The 23,192-nt window shown below is 38.5% G+C and overlaps 1 protein-coding gene across 12 annotated transcripts in view; it reads right to left on the bottom strand.

Moving 5' to 3' along the window:
• LOC111863876 overlaps positions 1 to 20,487 on the bottom strand; it is a 369,328-nt gene extending 348,841 nt beyond the window's left edge. For 11 of the 12 annotated variants that reach the window (XM_033751237.1, XM_023850647.2, XM_033751240.1 and 8 more), the window contains exons 1-2: positions 20,209 to 20,487; positions 2,356 to 2,478 (exon numbers count right to left, since the gene is read on the bottom strand). In XM_033751237.1, coding sequence (XP_033607128.1) covers positions 2,356 to 2,442 — 87 coding nt within the window. In that variant the 5' untranslated portion in view covers positions 2,443 to 2,478; positions 20,209 to 20,487. The remainder of the gene's footprint in view (positions 1 to 2,355; positions 2,479 to 20,208) is intronic. The other variant, XM_033751238.1, reaches the window with a different exon arrangement.
• Between the last annotated feature and the right edge of the window lie 2,705 nt (positions 20,488 to 23,192).

The following is a 23,192-nucleotide window of genomic DNA, read 5'->3' as shown; positions in this document are numbered from 1 at the left end:
CTGCCAATTATGCAACTACCAATGTTCGCATCAACATATAAATGAAGTGTATGTACTTCAAGGACTCTACTGAATAGCAGGAAAGTAGAATGACAAACATGCCTCAAAAAAACCCCACAGGAGGCACATCATTCACTGTTATGTAAGATACATTCTGCTACAAGGAAAGGCATGCTGTACAAACTGGCAAATAAGGTAACATATTATAAGAGGCACTCCATGTGAAACAAATGAAAAATTAATGTATACTGTATACAAATTGAAATTTATAGGTAAATTATTTATTTAATTCCTGGTACTCATTTCTGTGAGTGAACCCCAGGGCCATAGTGCGGCCGGAAGGATTAGGTCAATTGAAAAAAATCCAATGACCTCATCAGTATTTGAACCCACGCCTTGAAAGTCATTTATATGAAGAAAACTAATTTCTCAATTAATTTACAGGCACTAATTACTTAGAGACAATACATACATAATGTGGCAGCAGAATGTGACAGTTTTCAGAGCACTGCTTGCAGTGCCTGGCTGAAGGGAGTGGGAGGGGCTGTTCTCTGATCTATGCAGCTGCTTCTCACAGAATACTTAATACGTAAGCATGCAGAACTCCCAATCAGCACCATCAAGCGCTCACCTTATTTACTTAATGTTAAGTCAGTGGTACATATCAAAAGGTGATTTTGCATGACTTTCATTTTGATGGGTGCAGTAGAAATACTTCTTAAAGTGGTTGGCAATTTTTCAGAATTTTGGCAGCACCCATAACAGTTTCGTTAGTAGTTCATGATCAGTCCACACACAAGAAAATGCTGGTAGGGTTAAAGAAACAGTGATGAACAGTTCAATTAGCTCCAATAGATTTTGATCAGCTGCTCTAAGCTTTTCAAGCAGAAATGTTCACCTCATTCAGAAAACAAACTTACATTTCATCCCCAAAGATTCAGATTTTATAACAACTGCAAGACACCAATAAAATCACTCTTCTGGGTACAGTTAAGTCTGCACATTCTTTTATGAACCAATTATGTCTGACCAGACTGGTTATGTCAACAGACAAAATTTTTTAATAAGAGAGCAATTAACAAGCCATACAGAGTTTATAAAAACCCTCCACACAGTGTGACACAGTATGGTGCGGCAAGCCTGTCTTTGGAATTACAGGACTGTACTTCTCTGAAGTAAATAACTGCACAGTGACTGCAACCTCCCAGCAATATCAAATAATGTTTAAAATGCTGGAACTGACTGCTGAGAACTGGTTCCAACAGGACAGTGCTTCAGTTCTCATGGAAGGAAAGATAATTCACGGAGATTACATACAGTAAAATGTTAAAAAAAAAGAGGTAAAGGTTTCCTTATGCTTATTTAATTAAGCATCACACCATGAAGATGAATGGGGAAGTGGAGGTATAGCTCCACCATTCTTGACCTTAGCACTAGATAAGATGAAGCAAGTGGTCAGCTTCATGCCCCAGCCACTTTACCCTCACAGAAACAGACCCTGGTACCCACTGTTTGGGAAGCTAGGTGGGCCCAGAGTCAATCTGGACTCTGTGGACAGTTCGGCCTCTATCCTGTCGCTATACTGACTGTGTTATCCTGGCTCCTTCACTACATATAGCATAAAAAAAAATCCAAAGCCATACCTGACTCTATAAAAGACAGGAAAAAATGGTAGGCAAGCCTGGAAACATAGGCATGGCTTGGTGTGTTTTCATTATAGTGACAATATGCATTGGAAAGAGGTATTAATGTTACAAAAGTGTTCATGCAAAAATTTATTACCTGAACATTTGTAAAACGACTCTGCATATATACATCAGAGATGAAATATTTCCTTGATGTCCAAATTATGATGACGGTTAACTACTGGCCAACAAACACAGTCCAACTTACTCTTTTAATCAACAACGAAAGTAGTATACGAAGCTTCATCACAAAACCTGATTACTTCTCTTGCATATTTCTCATATCATCAAAAATATAACAGGCAGAACTCTTCTATGATCTGTTAGTCATACAACAGCAACTCACATGCTTATGAGATAAACTGGAAAACATTCACCTAATAACGGATTGTAAGATTTGAGGCTTTCACGGCGGTGACTATGAAGAAAGCAGTCTTCTGGGATTTGGCATATACACGGTGCCAAATCCCAGAAGACTGCTTTCTTCTTAATAACAGATTACTGACAGACATGTTGCGAGTTCAGTTACTAGTGAGGAAAAACCTATGCACTCAACCTAAACTGCAGTAAAACACGATGCTTACAAGCTACCTATGGCTGGAACAGACGAAACACTCTGCCCATGAAGCTTTATTATCAAATATGCCCAAAACAAATTATACGGTCTTACCTTTGGCCTGGCGGAGGACTGTCCATCTTGCAACTGTTGGGTGTTGCCACCACTGCCCCCACTTCGCCGACTCCCATTGTCAGCCATCTCACAGCCACAATGATTATCTCAGCCTGTCCCCTCCTGAAATGAATACACTCCTGTAAGACCTACAAATGGTGACCACTGTCAAGGATATTCTCATTTTGAACTACTATGAGATTCAGAAATGTGAAAATGACCTCTTCAACTGGAAAATTTTTCTGAAATCTACAAATATATTTATTTATACAAGAACACCTGGAACAGTAATAATAAAAACTTATAAAGCATATACCTCATACAGCTAGGTTCTCTGTTTTATGTTCCATATTATTTACCTCTGATGGTTTCACTTGATCATTAGTAAACAAAAGAAAACTCCGTGATTTTAGTCCACAAGCGAACTATACCGACCGAGCGACCGCCGCCTGTCGGCGAAGTTTAATGCCAACTTAGCGGATCGAGGGTGTCGCGTGGTCAACGCAACGAATCCCCACGGCCGTTAATTTCGATTTTCTAGACCGGAGCCGCTATTTCCTTAAAATAGCTTCTCGATTATCATCACGAGGCTGAGTGGACCCCGTTCCAGACCAACTACTTCTCTGAAAAAGAACTGGTAGCGCCGGGAATCGAACACGGACCTCTGGACCTGCAGCCAGGAACGCTGACCACTAGACCATAAACACTGTGTATTATTCTCTACCTCAGTTCAACCGCAAACCAGACGTCTTTTGGTTATTTAACAATTTCTGTCAGCTGCAGAAGTTATAAAACATCAAATGTGATGACAGGATGATTGTGCATGAGTGAAGTAGAAAGTAAGCAATCATGTAAATTTCTTTATTAAAATCCGTCGCAATTCAACAACAAAACAGTTTATGTTTAACAGTACTTCCCTACATGTTTCGGATTTTTAGAAAGCCATCATCAGGCAAATACACAATTAACGTGTTCTAAAGCTACTGAATTGCATACTATATAATTCAGTGCAGTAGTGTTGGATTTTCAACAATATACCATAATATAATAATATAAACCATAAAAGATAAAGATTTTAAACGAGATAAGTTACACAATTAAAATATAATTACGAACTATACATATAATATGTCCTACTGTTGCAATCATAATGTTATGTCACAGTGTTTTTGCGGACATATGGCGACAGTCTTCTTGCTTGTATTCACGTATGAATTGGTTAAAATGCTTGGAGGTCCGCTGGTATGCGTGCAGTATTATCAAGTTTTGATAATATTTGACGGGTACCTCTATTTACGTGTATTATGTTCGGTCTGGTAGGAAGGCGGGCTGCAACTCGAATAATAAGCAAGCAAGTGGTCAAGGCCGATTTAGTACTGTCCTGGAATTCGTCTTTAAGGACTGAGAAGAACCGCAAAAGAATTTCAAGACCGAAAACTGGCAACCAAACATAGGGAAGGCATATTACAATTTTGCCAACCTGCTAGCTGCATACTTCTAAAGTAACGAACTTGTAAAATAATTAAGCTCAAGTATATTCATACTGATACAGCACTATAGTCAAGTAATCGAGTTGCATGATTCTACCACTAAATTACCGCCGTGGGAACCGAGAGTGTACGAAGGACATGGCGTCGCCTGGCCTGCGCGCCTCTAATAACACCTGGATTGTTTGAAAACGCGTTCAGCTAACGCCGAAGGCCGAGGTCACGCGAACTCTGTTGGAACTTGCTGAAGTTTGTAAGAGTAGCTGTCCAGTTTTCGCGAAAGGTCAGTTCGGTAAAGCAAAGTGCGGAGCTGATGAGTGAGTAGTGAGTGCCGTCAGTCAGCAAGGTAGTAAGTCAGTGAAGTTATATATTGAGTACGTAGTCGGTCAATTCCCATTTTAATTTTTCAGAGCAGTACTGAGAAGTTGTGAGAAAACTGGGAGCAGCAGTGCTACTATGAAGTAACAAAGAACTGATTTCAAGATGGACAGTGAGATAGTTATTGCTCTACAGATCAATAAATGCCGGCATTCTTTATTAACACTGGCAGCGATATTTGAATTTATCAACAAGGTGCTTAGAGCGGACCATAAAGTTTACTCTCCTACGGCACGGACTTCTGATCTAACAGATATTATTATTGTTACTGTTGTTATAACTCAAACTTTTCTTTTGTTCCGTGAAGAACTCATTATTTAAAAACAAATTTCGTTTTTGTTAAATCTAGATATAAATTCAAAGTTTCGCATCGTCGCCATATTTGTAATTCTTCGCCTTAAAAGGTAAAAAAATGATAAAGTCCCTGTGCTTCATTAAGTAATCACCAAGCCAAGAAGAGGTACTGGGAGTAAAGGAACAGTTCCACCATGCTTAACCTCAATACTAGGTGCAAGAGAACGGTCAGCTTCACGCCCTTACATACACGTCTCATACAGAATGCGTATGTCAGTTTCACTAATTATAGCCAACAGGCCGAATATTAAGAAAAATTAAACAGCCTCAGTTGTTATATTATTCTACCAAAATAAAAAATTGGACAAAAGTAGCATGCTTCTTCTAGGTCTAGCGCAAGCGGTAGTGTAGTCGGTATCGGTCGGTATAGTGACAGGCTACGGGCTGGACGACCGGGTTCGATTCTCGACACAGCGTTCGGGACAGGCCTTAACCCATCCAATGGAAAACGGATACGATTTTCCCGGTGGTAAGGCGGCCAGGGCGTGAAGCTGACCACTCAGCTCCATCTAGTGCCGAGGTCAAGAATGGTCTTCTTCATGGCATAGTGCGCACAAGGACAACTTTATCTTTTACCTACTACCATACATAATTTCAGGGTCCTATACTAGTGTCGTTCCCTGTTCACAACTCGGTGTGTTCGCCACGTTAACACTGACTGCAGGAAATTAAAAAAGTATGGCGTTGGGGGTGGCCGCCAATTGTATAATGTTTACATGAAGTTTCATGAAGATGGTCAACTGATTCAGAAGCTGAAATACGGGGAAACAAAAAAACATGATGGATCCTAAGCTAATTTTTTCCTTTAAAGAAAGAAAGCAGGTTAAAAAACTATAATAAAAACAGAAATGATCTACAAGGTTATTTTATTTTCGGAAATGTCTTTCACAAACCTCAAAGAGCTTAATGTGAAGTTAAGTGATGTACTGACTGAACCTATATGTTTCAGTAACAAAAAAAAAACGGTAACAGTCTGTAACGTTCATGAATACTGATTATTTATATTGCAATTCTATGTATTTCTCTTCCTCTATTTCCATTTCTCTTGCATCACTTTGTTTATCTGATTCTCTACTCAACAGCACCCATTATATCCAAAGAAAATGCTTTTTGAAGCGTATGTATACTCAAGGCAATGACGCAAATACATTACAAGTAACATGAACGTTAGAAACAAATCACATACGTACTACGTCTTTGCCTGAACGTACAAAACACACGTATTTACATACCCAAAGGTTGGCAACAGCACTGTCTGAAGATTACTTCAACGTTATCATCTGGAGGAGACACTAATTGGACAGGTTAATAACTCAGTAGGTAGAGAGCAGCTTAGTAAGAAGTGTGCTGCTGGTGGCCTGGGGAGGGATACATATCTAACTCACTCACTCTACTTACTTACTTCCTTATGGAGCTGAGCCCGTCTTGAGAAGACGCCAATTCTGCAGCTACTCAAGAATTTCCCAGCATTTTATGGAACCCGAAGGTTCATTACCGTGTTCACAAGAGCCCTCCACTGGTCCCTATCCTGAGCCAGATCTATCCAATCCATACCATCCCATCCTATCTCTCTAAGATCCATTCTAATGTTATCCACCCACCTACGCCTTGGTCTTCCCTGTGGTCTCTTTCCTTCTGGCTTTCCTACCAATATCTTATATGCATTCCTCGTCTCCCCCATTCGTGCTACATGACCTACTCACCTCAGCCTCCTTCACTTGATCATTCTAATTATACTTGGAGAAGAGTACAAGTTATGAAGCTCCTCATTATGCAGTTATCTCCAACCTCCTGCCACTTCATCTCTCTTCGGTCCAAATATTCTCCTCAATACCCTGTTCTCAAACACACCCCATGTCAAACATTAAGAATGCAATAAAATCAAGCTCATACTTCTGTACTTCACATTTTTACTAATAGTTCTTGGCTCGTATACAGTTTCCACCTCTACTTCCAGTACAATTTTGGTTCAAGATGACAAGCATCCACATGACAAAATTGAACCTGGACAGCACAACTGTTGCTCCTCTTGGCAAGAACTCAAGAATTCTCTCCAATCTCTTCCCATCCCCCTTCTGCCCCCTCTCCTTCTTTCTCACTCTTGTCTAAATTCCAAGCAAATCCACGTCCACATTCCACTCTCTAACCCTTGTCCAACAGGAAGTATATTTACCAGTCAGCTCATCATATTTATATTCTAAACTTTGTCCTCAGACATTCCAACAGAAAATTGTCAAAAACAAACTTCATGAAAAAATTCCTAACCTCAAAAACCTGAACAGTTCTGGAAAAACAGCTACATTCATGCTACGATACTAAACTTGACAATATCCAACAAGTGGTCCTGTTACCCAAAGAAAATTCTTTCACGAAACAGGGACACTGTAATATTGACTGACGCATATCATCCACAGCTGCCATCTTCTGAATCAGTTCATAACTACTTGTTAACATACATGCTAAACACACATAAATACAGATGGGCATGTATCGTTAGGCTTTTTTATATATGGATGCTTAGTAAATAAGAGTGCAATTGTAAATTCCAATAAAGTAATCTACTTTCAAAATGAATTTTTGCTATTTTGCAGACATACACAGATGCATGTTTATTGCTGCAATGTTAACTGCAATACAGACACAGTCAGAAATTATTTTCCTTGCCAATATTCACCATACTAAAATACTGAAATATTCATCAAATTGCAAATGTTTAGCTGGCTCCCTTGCACCACGGCATGGCGCGTCCTCAGGTTGCAGACAGAGGAAACGCCCTCCAGGTAGGGAAGGAAGCTGCAAATATATTGAATAAGCAGCCGAGGACAGCCGAAAAGGGGTGGCCCTCCAGCTTGCGGGTTGGGCGTGGGTCTAACAACTCCTCACGGTAAAAAATAAAATTGTTACGAAAATTCTCAAGAAGGCTCGGACATTGGCAGATTCCTTGGATAAACGACCTAAGCAAAAGAAAATGGATGAGATTTGGTACATGGAATGTTCAAATTATGTATAGGACAGGTTCCCTCAGGGCAGTGACAGAAGAAATCTTAAAATATAAGTTAGATGTAGCGGGGGTACAGGTCAGATGGGACAAAGGTGGCATCGCACCAGCAGGCGAATATACATTTTTCTATGGAAAGAGGAATGAAAATCATGAATTAGGTACAGGTTTTTTCATACATAAGAGAATCGTATTAGCAGTTAAGAGGGTAGAGTTCATTAGGGATGGTATATCATATAAGATACTAAAAGGTCACTGGTGTGTATCATCGTTATGAATGTTCACGCCCCAACAGAAGATAAAATTGATGACATAAAGGACAGATTCTATGAAAAACTAGTACATGTATTTGATAAATTCCCGAAGAACCCTATGAAAATTTTTTAGGAGATTTCAATGCCAAAGTAGGGAGGGAAGATATTTTCAAACCAACGATTGGGAATGAGAGTTTGCATGAAATTAGTAATGATAATGGAGTTAGAGTAGTAACTTTGTCACATCAAAAAATCTTACTGTCAAAAGTACAATGTTCCCTCATCGTAACATCCATAAATTTACTTGGACATCTCCTGATGGAAAGCTACACAGTCAAATCGACCATATTTTGATAGACAGGAGACGGCATTCAAGTATACTTGATGTCTGATCATTCAGGGCAGCAGATTGTGATACTGACCACTACCTGGTTGTGGCAAAGGTTAGGGAAAGACTGGCAGTGAAGAAACAACCAACACACAGAGTTCATATGGAGGGGTTTAATCTCAAGAAATTAAACGAGGTAGAGGGCAAAGAGTATCATGTTGAAATCTCAAATAGTTTCGCGGCCTTGGAAAACTTGGATACTGAGGTGGACGTTAATAAAGCTTGGGAAACTATTAAAGAGAATATCAAAATTTCTGCCAAGGAGAGTCTAGGTTATTATGAACTGAAGAAGCATAAGCCATGGTTCGATGAAGGATGCAATAACTAGACCAAAGAAAACAAGCCAAATTGCAGTGGTTACAGGTTCCAAGCAAAATAGGGATAATCTGAACAAATTAAGATGCGAAACCAGCAGGCATTTCAGGAATAAAAAGAGGTAATACTGAAAGACAAAACTGATGAGCTTGCAATGAACAGTAAGAACAAGAATATTAGAGTCCTGTATAGAGGAATAAATGACGACAAGAGGGGGTTACCAACCTAGAAGTAACTTAGCGAAGGATGAGAATGGTGATCTGCTTGCAGATTCCCACAACATTTTGAATAAGTGGAAGAACTACTTCTCTCAGTGATCGAAGGTACAGTGATGTTAGGCAGATAGAAATGCACACAGCTGATTCGTTAAATACCTGATCTCAGTCCTTCTGAGGTTGAAATTGCTCTTGCAAAATTTAAAAGGTATAAATCGCCAGGTAATGGTCAGATATTTGGGAACAACGATAACAGATCGAAACCTGATTCAGGAGGAAATTAAGAGGAGACTGAACTCGGGTAATGCCTGCTACCATTCAGTCCAGAACCTTTTGTCTCCTCGTCTGCTGTCCAAAAATATAAAAATTATAATATACAAAATTATAATTTTGCCTGTGGTTCTGTAAGGGTGTGAAACTTCGTCTCTGGCATTAAGGGAGAAACACAGACTGAGGATGTTTGAGAACAGGGTGTTGAGAATATGAGGACTGAAGAGGGATGAAGTGACAGGAGGTTGGAGAAAACTGCACAATGAGGAGCTTCATAACTTGTACTCTTCTCCAAGTATTATTAGAATGATCAAGTCAAGGAGGCTGAGGTGGGCAGGGCATGTAGCACGAATGGGGGAGACGAGGAATGCGTATAGGATATTGGTGGGAAAGCCAGAAGGAAGGAGACCACTGGGAAGACCAAGGCGTAGGTGGGTGGACATTTTTAAAATGGATCTTAGAGAGATAGGATGGGATGGTATGGATTGGATTGGATTGATCTGACTCAGGATAGGGACCAGTGGATGGCTCTTGTGAACACGGTAATAAACCTTCAGGTTCCATAAAATGCTGGAATATGTACTTGTACATTGCAAATGTTTCAAATAAATACCACAAATCACAATGATGTATATAATGTATGTCACATGTACAATTATTTTCATGTGATGAATCACATCTGAAAATTAGTATCGATTTCAACTTCATGTAAACTATAACGTACCAATACAAACCAAAATTATAGTTTAATAATATATTTTTGTGCAAGCAACCCTCCCCCGCCCCAATAAAAAATTTCATCAAAATCCATACACTAATTTCAGACAGAAAACATACAGACAGGTACATCGTTCCCATTATATACTTTAGGTAAAAGAGAAATAAAGAGGCAATAAAAATTCATCTACATTTCATTTTAAGAAAAAGCCAGTAAAATGAAGCTTAGACAGTATTAAAATCTTGAGGCATCTTACTAATGAGACACAATACAAGTACAAAGATTCATAGTATATGAATGTTTTCTTACTAGACACAAGAACTCCCACTAGAATTTCAGAGTGATTTGAGTTCTGTATCATTCCTGTAGCTTCTATATTACTCATCAATGTACTCGTAATATCACTTGTGATGTTTATAAACGTCAATACATGTATTTGTAATGTTTTTATGACAAATAAGGTACATCATGCTGTTGTTGGCAACATGAAATTAACTTTTCCTCAGTCCTTCTCACAGTCCATGCTTCACTGCAATGTGATAACACTCGTACCTAACTAAGAGCTTTACATTTATAAATGTGAACTGTCATATGTCATGTCACTAATGACTGTTCGAATATCTGGTTTAAGACAAACAAAATGTCGTGGCTACCTACATGAAGTGCATGAAACAGGGCATATAATGTAAAAATTTATCCCCACGAATACTTACTGAATAAGTTGGAACAGGATAATACCCCAAAGTTATATTGGGAAGGAATGCAACTTGAATCTTGGCCAGGTTACTGACTATTCTGTTTGCGGTTTCTCATGGTTAATGCTAAAATAGTACCTTGAAACAAACCACTATCAAACCATTACCTAACCCCCCTACCCATTTATAACAATCATCATAATAAGAAGCTGAGCAACTATGAAATTCTCAATAATTTTGCTCTATGCAGTCAGTTGAAACATCACTGAATCATAGGTACTTAATTACATAACCACGTAACCATTTTATTTTTCACAAGCTATCAATATTTGCATGCGCACAGCTCAACAAATCCAAAGCATTAGTTCACTAGTGAACCTGTATTTGCTACACTAAAGTTTCTGTACATACAGACTTTTACAATTTATTTTCAATTCTGCCAAACAGATTATACCTTTAGGTAACAACAAAACTAGGGGTTTTTCTGTTCAAACTAGGTCACCATTTAGCAGAAAGTATGATCACTTTAAATCAACCACAGCCAATCTGCATCTGCATTGCAGCGGCATACTTTATGATGGGATATTTTAAACACGGTGTTCCAAACATGTGCTACACATTGCTCTGTACACATTGCCTCCCTGCTAAATGATCTATCACTCTCTGAAAAATAGGATCAGACCTGCAGAGGTAACTAGTAAAAGATATATTTAGTTACATCATGAATGTGTAAGATGTCATGATACTGTCCCAATATATGCCTTATGGTACTGAAGAAACTCAAAAAGATTCATAATCATGATAGCCAGTTTCTGGGCCAAGACTTCTGAAGTACAGAGCATGAGTACCAACTACTGTGTTCACTAAAACGTTATTAAATACTTTCGCAATTCAAAACTCTCTTACTCATATATTAAAATGTTAAATCTCACGTATATTCTTTATATTTGAGACTGTCTCTTGTACTGTAACTACTGTTAGGAATAAAAGTTTCTGCAGTTCAGTCTCTTCATATTTACCTTCTCCAGTCTTGAGTAAATAAAGTACATTTATTTATTTAGGTTTACTTAATGTATTAGTACCTGAAATTATATTGTTCTGAACGACAGGATGATCATATAATACTGAACTGGAAAGTACATACTCGTATCAGAAAGCAGGCGTTGCCTAATCTGAGGTACTAATTTGTCATTTGCCTGGAAGTAAGTAAAGTAAAGCTATCCCTGTACCAGGTCATCTACATGTGACAATATACAGTATATGTACAAAATTGTAATAGTAATGCAACAGCATGCTTAAGTACAACACTGGCTCCAGAAATCACTAAACCATCACATCATATTTTACATATCATAAAAATAATGTCTCTCTCTCTCTTTATCACACTCACACACACACACACAAATAAATATACATATGCCACTTCCTGTGTCTCATTTAAATTAAGTATTTACGAGTATTTTCCTTAAATGCAAAAAACACAACGGCTCATGTGAATTTACTACAAGAAATTTCTGTTGCAAATAAAAGCCAGTCTCTACCTGCTGAGAAAAGAGCAATATTTTGCACACTGCAAATCAAATAAGAATGTTCAAACAACAATGCAACGCCTTATAAAACACAGAAACAAAGGTATCTCACTTAAGAGTATAACTAGATTTATCATGTGTTTCATTAACGTGTTTTAAAAACTATCAGGATGTGTAGAGAAGCAACGTCAGAGTGACAGAGAACCGTTAAGAGTCAATGACTTGAATGAATCAGTGCAAATATTTCGAGTACGTACTTCTTCACCTTACTGAGTCACTGATAACAGTAAAAGCTGCAATCACTAAAATGTATTTATGATGACAGCAAACTCCTTTCTAAAGAAAAGTCCTAACGTGATATGATAATGAACTAGGCAATATTCTTCTCGCGCAGTCCTGAATTTGTACAATAACATAGCCACAAAAACTAGAGCTTAAGGATGAATAATTACTTGCAATGGTGTGACTAACAATGCAACCCTTCTGTTATTTTTTAACTGATAATATTTCATTACAAATTCAATTACTCAACACAATAAGCACGATAAATACTGTGTTGAGAAATATTATTAACAGGATATGGGGGGAGCAGGACTCATGTAACAAGTTTCCTTCCCTTATTATAATGTTGCCAGATAGCTTCTCCATATCTCTACATCTCTAAATCCTATAAACCATTTACTCTAACTGTCATACATAATTATTACATCACAGAATTAAACAAACATAAATTAATAGGCTGCAAACATCATGACACATTACATTTAAATGGCACAGCAATGGGGAACAGAAAAACTTGGTCAAAAAGTCTTTCTTATTTGAAATTCTCCCTGAAACTTATGCTAAAGCTTTCAGAACAGCTACAGAAAAACAAATTACAGCAACACTGCAGTCATGGAATGCTTATTCTGCCCCTGTTAAGAAAAGACCATTGTGAATAGTACTGAAAGGAGACACATGACACTAACAAAACAATTGTGGTTTGGAGTACATATAGAATCCACATATGCACGCTGCAGTTTCACTGGTCTTTACATTCACTTATTGCTGATGCATACCTCCTGCTGACAGACCTGATCAACAAGAGAGATACTACAGTGTACAGCCATAAATTATGCTGCAATTAAGTTCTCCAGGATGACCAGCTGGACTGATACAAAGTAAAAATCCAATGTTACTGTGAAAACTTCAGATTTTGTATAAATTGCACTGTTTAAAAAGCCAACCAATGGAAAAATATTACACTACACAGATATCTTCTTTACTATTCTATTTCACTTTAAGGTAAAGTTACAGTTATCCATGCATTTTGTCATACATTATACAAAATGCTTCAAACAGAGTTAAGAGTCTTAATGATATGTACATTTTTGGTTATTTATCAAGTTTTCTGTACAATGGGTCACTTCCTAAAATAAATGGACAAAATTAAAAGAGGCGTTAGTGACACGCATCGAACAGAAATTTGCAAAATAAATTTTAATGTGGACACTCTATCTTTCGCCAAAAGTAAGTAACTCTGAACATGAACCTTGCTGCCCCCATTATGAGCTCACTTGATGCACTCCATAAAAATTATGGTCTCACAAATTCACTGACTTGTATGAAGTGTCTAAAGAGTACCATTTTCATTTTGAAGCTTTCTGCTGTTCCCCCAGTCAATGAAGAACATGTACATTCTACCACCACACAGCTAACCCAACATGAGAACTGGGTACCATGAACTTCAGGCCTACCAATGAAAACCCTGTAAACATGCTCAGCCAATCAGATCTTGTGACCAAGGTGATGCATAGCTACCAGTCTACCTTGCCTGATCTACACCGCCAATGTACTTGCATTTGTACAAAGCCCATGCCACTGCTGCAGCTGGAATATGGTTACATCAATGCTGTGGTTTTCATAATCACCTCATAAATTGTATGACACTTCATAACAAAGAGGCCAAATAAATAATTTTTGCTCTTCATGTTTTCATTTTTCTGATATATGGTAAAGTTTTCCTTGGCACTTTACCCCCCCCCCCACAAGAAAGAGTCCCCACTGGATAGGGGGCTGGGTGCAACCCAGAATAGGTCTCCACGGCGTGGATAAGAGAAAAATCTCACCCTTAATATGGCCCTCAAACTCTTCTGCATTGGTTTCTGGACATTCGGTATAAATTTTCATCAAATCCTTAAAACAACAAATATTTAAGAAAGACTTTCATATTCGCTCCTATTGCAAAATACAAATGAGGGTAATACAAACCAACAGGAATGAGTTTATAAAATGAAAAGAAAAGAGGTAATAAAATAAGAGATTCTCCTACATATATAGACAACTTGGCCAACTAGTCAGCTCTCTCTGGTTTCTCTGGCAAACAAAATCCACACTGTATCTGACATGAGAATTAGACACAACAGCAAAAAAATATCTCCAAATATTTAATTTCATAATCAGCTGGGACAGCTCAGTCAGTATGGGTACAGACCAGAGGCTGGATGACAGGGGTTCAATCCCTGGCAGTGGTAACATTTTTTATCCTTCACAAAGTCAAGACTGGCTCTAGGGCACACCTAGCCTCCTATCCAATAGCTACCGTGATGCAATTTCCCCAGGGGTAAATCGGCCAGGGCATGAAGCTGACCACTCACCTCCATCTAGTTCCAAGATCAAGAATAATGGAGCTTAACCTCCATTCACCCATGCCTCTTCATGGAATACAGCTTAAAAAATGAGCACAGGGGCATCTTTACCATTTTTTATCTGTCTGAATATGAGGTTGCACAGTGCAATAACTGACGACTGACATACAAAAGGACGGCTAATTTCAAAACTTAACACCACACAGTGTACAATCTATCATGACATCATTCCTGCTAGAACTGGAGAAACTAGAATACTCAGAGGGATCAAAGTCTAACCTGGAGGAATTTATCACATGTACAAAGGGTACAGGCATTTTACTTGCTGTTCAAATTCTGCTGATTATAACAAATGCCATTCCGATTATGTTTGAGATTGCTTGAACCGCATGTGTATTACATTCATATGTATTATAAAAAAATAATAACTGTCAAAAAGTAAAATAGGGACCTAATCTGTTTCCTGTATCTCAAAAATTTAGAAATCCAAAATTCAGATGCCTTGCTTAATTCAACTTGATAACTCTCCAGCAGTTGAATAGTGGACATGTTCTATCCAATTAATTGATTTAATTACAGGCATCCCCCAGTTTACACCATAATTGCTTTCCAAAGTGGCCGCATAATTTGAAAACATGTAACTCAAAAATTTCCTTACTTCTTTGGTTTCAGTGCTTTTAATATTGAAAAGTAGGTAATTCAATTAACTTTAATACCATTCATTTTAGATAAATAATTCCGTTGTCTTTAAGTCTTCAGTAAATAACTGACAATTCTACCCTCTGGGATATAATGCCATGTCTGCTGAAAGTCAACTAACATTTTGAAGGAACATGTCATCTCCATTTTCAGGGCCAAAGAAGCAGGGCCAAGCAAGAAACCAATTCGTTGATTTCAGCAAACTACATGGTGTTATATCCCAGAAGACAGAACAATTCATAATCATTGCTGTGAGAACCTCAAACCATAAGTAACTAACTAATTATCCAACTCCATGGAGCATATTCCTTACTAAGAAACTAACAGTTGCTCAGGCAGTCAACAAATTCTTAGCATTTTATGAAGCTCAAAGGTTCTTTACCATGTTCATAAGAGCCCACTAGCAGCCCCTCTCCAAAAGCTGATGAATCAAATCCACGCCCTCCCATACCAAATTAAAAGAAAAAGAAAAGAAAATTGTATTAAAGTACAATCTGTGCAAGTAAAACACATGTGAGATTAGTACTTAAGATCTGAAAGTTTGTGACAATGGTAGATTAATACAAATATTAGGTTTCTGGACCTTATCCATCATCCTGTTCTTATATAAAACACCGCATTTCTGAGACTGGATTCTGTCTCCCTCTTCAGGTAAAAGGGTAAGTAAACAAAAGAAAGTAAAGGTATTCTTGTACCAGGCCATGGGGGCCCATAAGGTTGTGAGATGTTGAGGTTCCCACATTTTCTATACAATCAGATCATAGATGGCAGTAAGGTTGTCATCCTTACATGCCGGCCGCCCTCTACCCCCAAGAACATTCCAAGAATATTCCTGGTACTCATTTCTGTTAGAGGCTGAGTCGACCCCAGGGCCATACTGTGGCTGGAAGGATTAGGTAAACTGAAAAAAAGTCCAATGACCTCATCGAGATTTGAGCCCGTGGCCTTCCGGCTTGTAGCAACCAACTACGCTACCGCGTGCTCCCCAGGTAAAAGGGTGGTGTTTTAAATAATATTGTTTCTGGACATTATCAATTAGCCTGTTTTTTTAAAACAACATTTCGGAGGCAGAATCCAGTCTCCGAAATGTTGTTTTAAATAAAAACAGGATAACGGATAATGTCCACAAACATAATATTTGTATAATCAGTACTTGTTTGACAACTAGTGAAAAAGAGCATGGTTTTCAGTCTGTGAAACCTGGAATGTTTTTATTGACTAACTACAACTTTGATAACAGGGCCAAAAGATTCAAAACCCAAACACCAAAGTCTACCATTGGATACAATCCTGAGCCAGTTCCATCTGCCTCCCATGAGAAGAATCCAGCTAGCGCCCTCCCAGTCTTCCGAGTGGCTATTTCCCAACCAAAATCCTAAATGTATTCCTTGGGCCTCATCCTAGTTACATGTCAGTCCATTAAAATCTGCTAGATTTTACTTTTGCAGCAAAACTAAGTGCCCTGCATTAATTATGATATTGCTTGTTATCTGATATTTTGAACTACCTACTTACTACCCATTCATTTCTGAGTACGTTCCTGAGACCTCTGTTTTTACATTTTCCAGCTTAAAAGGAAGTCCTTTCTTATTTCAGTACACATTTTCGTTCATGTTCATTTTACATCATGAAAATACACTTATCAGATATGCATATATAGGATTGGGTATGTAACAAGACAATGCAAAAATCAACTTCAAGACTGTATGACGGGTTCAACGGTTCCTTTTTCATATCAGATGTATAAGCATACCAACATAAGAATTACAAAACTATGATATTTGTAATTTTTGAGTAACAGATTTGTTACTAAATACTATAATTCATGTTTGATAATTCACTCTTATATCACTGATGTGCTTTTGTTCACAGCTCCTCTGGTCTTTGACAAAAGTACAACACTGGTAAGAAATCTGCAGCCAGACCATTGCAGACAACCCAGAATCTGAAGACAATCCTGCTGATATCTAACAACAGAAGAACACTAGCCCTTTCCTTGGCATCCAGTAATAATGCAACACTGTTAAGAAGTTGGAGACAGCAAAATTTGGCATCAGTCCTTCTGTCCCCTAATAACGACTCAATACTGGTTAGGAATTCGCAGCAAGTCCTTCTGGTTTCTAATCATATCTAGCATTGGTTAGGAATTTGGAGCTAGCCCATATGGTCCCCAATAATGAACCCAACAGTGGTTAGGAATTAGACACCAAACCTTCTGCTCTAAAAATGATCCAACACTGGTTAGGGGTCTGTGATAGCCCCCCTGATAAACTGTAAATAAATATAAATAATCATCTCAGTAACTGAGACAAAATTGCACCTTGACTAAGCCATGAATGCTTCCTTCCAAATCCCTTCCCACTCAGCTTCATTCATGTGACATTCTATCATCTATCCCTATCTATCCCTACACAGCCTTGACACTAAAAGTGATGTTAAATAACCAGTCATAAAAACAATCACTGCTTACAAAGCACTAAATAAAGTACAACACAAATTCACACTATCATCTTCAAACTGGGTGAGAGCAACAAACCAGGAACATACTTACACTTCACATTCTAAAAGGATATCCATTTAACTGAAATTCATGTGTATATAACCTCTCATTTCCTTTTCTGCCACATGCAACACTCATTCACTCATTCACTAACTCATGGGGCTGAGCCCTTCTTGAGAAACTGCCAATTGTGCAGCTACTCAAGAACTTCTCAGCATTTTATGGAACCCAAAGGTTCATTACCATGTTCACAAGAGCCTTCCAGTGGTCCTTATCCTGAGCCAGATCCATCCAATCCATACCATCCCATCCTATCTCTCTAAGCTCCATTTTAAAATTGTCCTCCCACCTACGCCTTGGTCTTCCCAGTGGTCTCCTTCCTTCCGGCTTTCCCACCAATATCCTATATGCATTTCTCCTCTCCCTTATTCGTGTTACATGTCCTGCCCATCTCTTCCTCCTTGACTTGATCATTCTAATTATAATTGGAGAAGTGTACAAGTTATGAAGCTCCTCATTAGCTTGGGGGTTGGGCATGGGGCTAACAACTCCTCAATGTAAAAAATAAGCTTGTCACATGTAACAACTTTAGAAAAATGTAATTACGTCAGTCTCCATACTTGAGATTCATACAGTTATTACAGTGATAATAACTCAAAATTACTTCGTTTAACCTGTCAAGCAATTGGTTTTACATTATTTACCACTCACAAGTGAATTCCTTCTAATTTATGTGGACAACCAACCAGTTCTAATGTGGGATGACCAATATTGTAATTATGGATGTCCACATTTTTTGCCATAAACTCTATACATTTTTTAATAAAATATCACTTCAAGTATGTATAGCACAGCCAATGTTAAAATATTAAAATCTTTAAAAATGGCATGACATTCGATTATTAACCCCACTGATAATTCAAAGGACCTTTTTTTTTTTGCAATTTAAAGAATTTGTCATATTTGTTATCCCCTCCCCATAATACAATACCCTACCGCAGACAAGGGGGGGGGTCATTTATAAAATGATTTAAAATGTATATTTGTCATGTACTATAATAAAATTTATATATTTCATCATTTTATAGACGACACATGATGGCGAGCAGTGCAATAGTTTAACGTAAATAACACACCTGAGGATGGCACAGTGATGCCGAAACATGTAGTGAAGTGACAAGTGAGACTGTGTGCACTAGAAGACAGTCAATACATACACATCATGGAAGTAAATATTTAAAATCTCTCTGGTTTATAGGTAATTTCTATAGTTTTAAAATTTATTTGTGGTCTTAACGGAACTCTCATTTGTTTTGGATGAAACAACATAGCAAATGATTTTTTCAAAATTTATTATAAGATTATTTTTTTCAAACCACATTTCTAACTCTCTCATCGCATTTTTTTTTTATTTTATGTTGGTCAACTTCATCTGCTCCGGTAAATAACAAATTACTATCATCTGCAAATAAGACCAACATTACCCCTCAAACATTTTCAATAAATATTTACAGAGTTACACATGAGATACATGCAAAAATTCATGTAGATCTTCAAGTAAAGTTGTCGTTAAAAATGTCCGATTTGAATGAAAACTAAAATGGCTCTCCAATTCTTTGTAAAATTCATAGATATCAAATTTCATTAAAATCCGTCCAGCTGAGGAACAGATGGACCGACTGTGCGAACTGAATACACGCTCTAGAGTTCTGAACCCTCCTAAAGGCGCAATGATACACCGAAAACCGAATAATCCGCATGCGAATAATCGAAAGTATACAGTAGTTATACATAATCTAAAACAAGCGCAAATACTTCTGAACGTATAAAAAGGCGCCAATTTAGAAAATATGTAACAATTCACAAGAACGGAGTGAAAAAAACAGTAACAACACACGCACTATGCTTCATTTTTTATTTTTAATACTCGTGATTCATATACGCAGAAGTGTTATTACTATTCTCATTCATTTACCGAAGTTACACATCACTGATCTGACACTTCCCAGCTTGTTAAAAAATGGTGCGATTCGTAACTCCGCTCGCCTTGCCTGACGGCAACACATTTCATAACAGCCACACATAACATTATGAAATCTTATATAACGTCATTTGTCTTTTTTAAAATTCCTGAAAAATTATAATCAATTTAATATTGCACAAAAATAATACGAAACTAGTGCGTCATGTTAGCCATGTGTGCTTCCTCCTATTTACCCTCACCAGCAATGAAACGATGATATCTCTAATTTTAAAGTCAGAAACATATATTGGCATTTAAAGTCTGAACAAATTATTCTTATTTCGGTTTGCCTCTCGGTCACAAACTGTCCCGCCCAAAATGCAGATATTTTGAAATATGATCCTTCTTTTAAAGTATTAAATGAAAATGTAATAAAATATTGCTTATTCTACGTTACATATACCTTACACTGCATATGAAGATACAGCTCTAGCAAAATCCAGTCAGTAGTTGCAGTTGCAGTAATGCATTATTTGTACCTTGATGACTCATCTATTCGCGGCTTTAATACAACTACCTGTCAACTGTTGCTATTTTCATCACGTGCTATTATAACGTAAACCAATCCTGCAATGCTTCTTGCAGCCCCTGAATTTCGTATCATCTCGCATACTTAACATAAACAACCACTAATTCTAATAACTCACAAACTCATTCACAACCTCGCGTACCATGTCCGACATATACCAACATGGCGGAACGGACCCAGTGTTCCCAACCACGTGACTTTTTGCTCAATCCTTTTGGCTAAGAAAGTTTCCATAAGGCCTTCTGATCAGGTGATCCTTTTCATACAGAATTTATTCAAGTTGCCTAATGGGGAGGTGCACATGTCTGTCTGTCTATTTATCTATCTCCCCCCCCCTTGTTTCTCCTCGTCACCTTTCAAGTTAATAAAAGTTGTCCCAGTGCTTAATTAATTAATCACCACGACCATAAAACGCATTGGAGAGTGGAGGTATAGCTCCACCATTCTTGACCCTACCCCGGCCGCTTCAACCCCGGGGAAGGAGGCCACTTTACCCATTAGGTAGAAGGCTGGGTGAGCTCCAGGTCCGGCCAGGGGCAAAGAAAACTCTTTTGCCCCTACCGGGAATAGAACCCTCGCAGTCCAGCCAGTAGTCGTCGCTATACCTACTAAGCTATCCTGGCTCCACTGTCGAATTCTCTTCAATCGTGCTGCATGCCCTTTCCATCCTATCCCCCTTGACTTTATCGTTCTAATTATACTTGGCGAAGAGTATAAATTATGAAGCTCCTCGTTATGCAGTTATTTAAAACTAATTACTTAATATAAGTTATAAGATGGATTGGAAGTATCCACCATTTTATTGTGGCCTTCTGAATTATAATTCCGCGTATTGAGGTACATGGGTGGCATAGTTTCGGAAGAACATACTGCTTCTGTCTACAGGGTAGAACAATTATCATATTCCAGAAGATAAAATTAAGAGTTAACATACGTGTGCATTCGTTTGTAAGGGAATGAGTTCTGTGGTTATAATTGAAAGGTTTTATTATTTATTATTTTTGTGGGTACAAACCTTGAGGAAGATCATACTGCTTACATTTTCAGGTTTGACGTGATCCAGAAGATACTGCTGCATGTTCCTCTGAAACCAGACTGTAGCACGGCATCAAAACGCAGAAAACCACATTATGATTGGTTAAGGATGTTTCAGAACACGACGCTGTGGATAGGAGATGGTAGAGAGAGTATTACATACTTAAGCCTTTCAGCATTTGTACTATACACCAGACATTGCTAGGATGATATAATAAAGATGGTCTGAAGATGTGGATTAGAATTAAGTGGTGCTGCATGAGGAACCTTCGTGGTACACGACAGGCACAAAATTTCTCGACCGACCGAGAGATGATCAGCTTCTTATGAAGGACTCTGTACCTCGGAATTCATCTAATTAACATAGTAGAATTCACTAGTTAACTCAAGCAATATATAGCTTCCAGGTAGCGTATTTCATGATACTAGGTTGGCATTCTAAGGTGTAGGCTGAGAAATGGTTCCTCATAGGTGGTGCTACAGTATGAATGCTTCCTACTGCCATCTTTTGACGAAAGCGTTAATTACATGTGCGCGCAAGAAAATCAATTTTCGAAAGAGTTTATGTTGTACAGCGCACAGCAGCCTGGTGAAAGCTAACTGACGTTTCAGAGGAAAAAGTCGTCCCCATCTTCAGGATCTAAGAGTAAGCTAAACAAGAAACCAGTGTACAGCAGGCAACAACAAAGCGACTCTGCTTGTTGCGTGCTGCTCGCCAGTAAAGAGGCACTACCTTCCTCCTTAACGTCGGTATATTTATACGAGACTCCACGGCACCACATCCCGGAAGAGTAAGACGAGGAAGCAAGCGGCCTCCGTAGTCTAGAGGTAACGTTCCCACCCCATGACTCGTAGTACGCAGGTTCAAATGCCCGGCGGAGGTCGTCGAATTTTTAAGGGCGGAAAAATTCAGGGAACAAGTCCTCCGGGAGGGACTTTAAGCCATGGGCCCCGTGTCGTAGCTTTACGGCACGTAAAAGAACCTCATACCTCCAAAGGAGGTCACTGAGCAAAATTGCGGACGTTTGCCGCCCAACAGCAGTCACTAACACCTCCGGTAGATGGGGGAAGCATTATAGATACTTCTCAGCCAGTAGAGAGCCGGTCTCGCTGGCTGGGCGGGACTGATGGTAAGCACCAATACCGGTAGGATATAGAGGCTGGTAGAAATCATAGAGGGAAGCACAATGGACCACTACAGGTCTAAGTGCATGGGGAAACCCCCCCTCTCCAATAACTAACTAACTAAGACGAGGAAGCAAGCAGCAAAGAGTAATAAGTGTGCTTGGCTGTCTTACACTTCAATCCTGATATGTAAATAGTACATTCCTGTACATCGGCACATGTCTGCCAGAATAACCGGCACCACATCCCAGAAGACAGTGCTCCCCAAAGCCAGTATGACCATACATGTCTCATTCTAACTCGAGAAACACTGAGATGAATATCAAGTCCAGCTATCCCACCCTCATCTCGAACACCCTCTCTCTCTGTTCTTCCCTTATGTGAGAAACTAAGTTTCATACCCACAGAAAACAGGAAATAAATTATGGCTCCAAGTAGAAGTAGTTTTCCAGACACCCATAAAGAGACATAAATCTGTAAGATTAAAACCTCAGTTTTCTTCCTAATCATCTTCACGAGCTACATAACTGACAGCTTCTCAAGAAAGGCTCATTTCCATGGGGTTAGAGTTGCAACATCTCCACAGATATTTTACACGTAACGCGGTCGAACAAATAGAGCTACAGAATTTCAGTATCAGACTTATAAGAGAGAGGGTTCTTTGGACCTTCACGATAAATACATGACGCCGTATAATC

The sequence above is a fragment of the Cryptotermes secundus genome, unplaced genomic scaffold, assembly GCF_002891405.2.
Source record: "Cryptotermes secundus unplaced genomic scaffold, Csec_1.0 scaffold128, whole genome shotgun sequence".
Taxonomy (NCBI): domain Eukaryota; kingdom Metazoa; phylum Arthropoda; class Insecta; order Blattodea; family Kalotermitidae; genus Cryptotermes; species Cryptotermes secundus.
The sequence above is the reverse complement of the archived record's forward strand: the minus strand, read 5'-3'. Positions and strand labels throughout refer to the sequence as shown.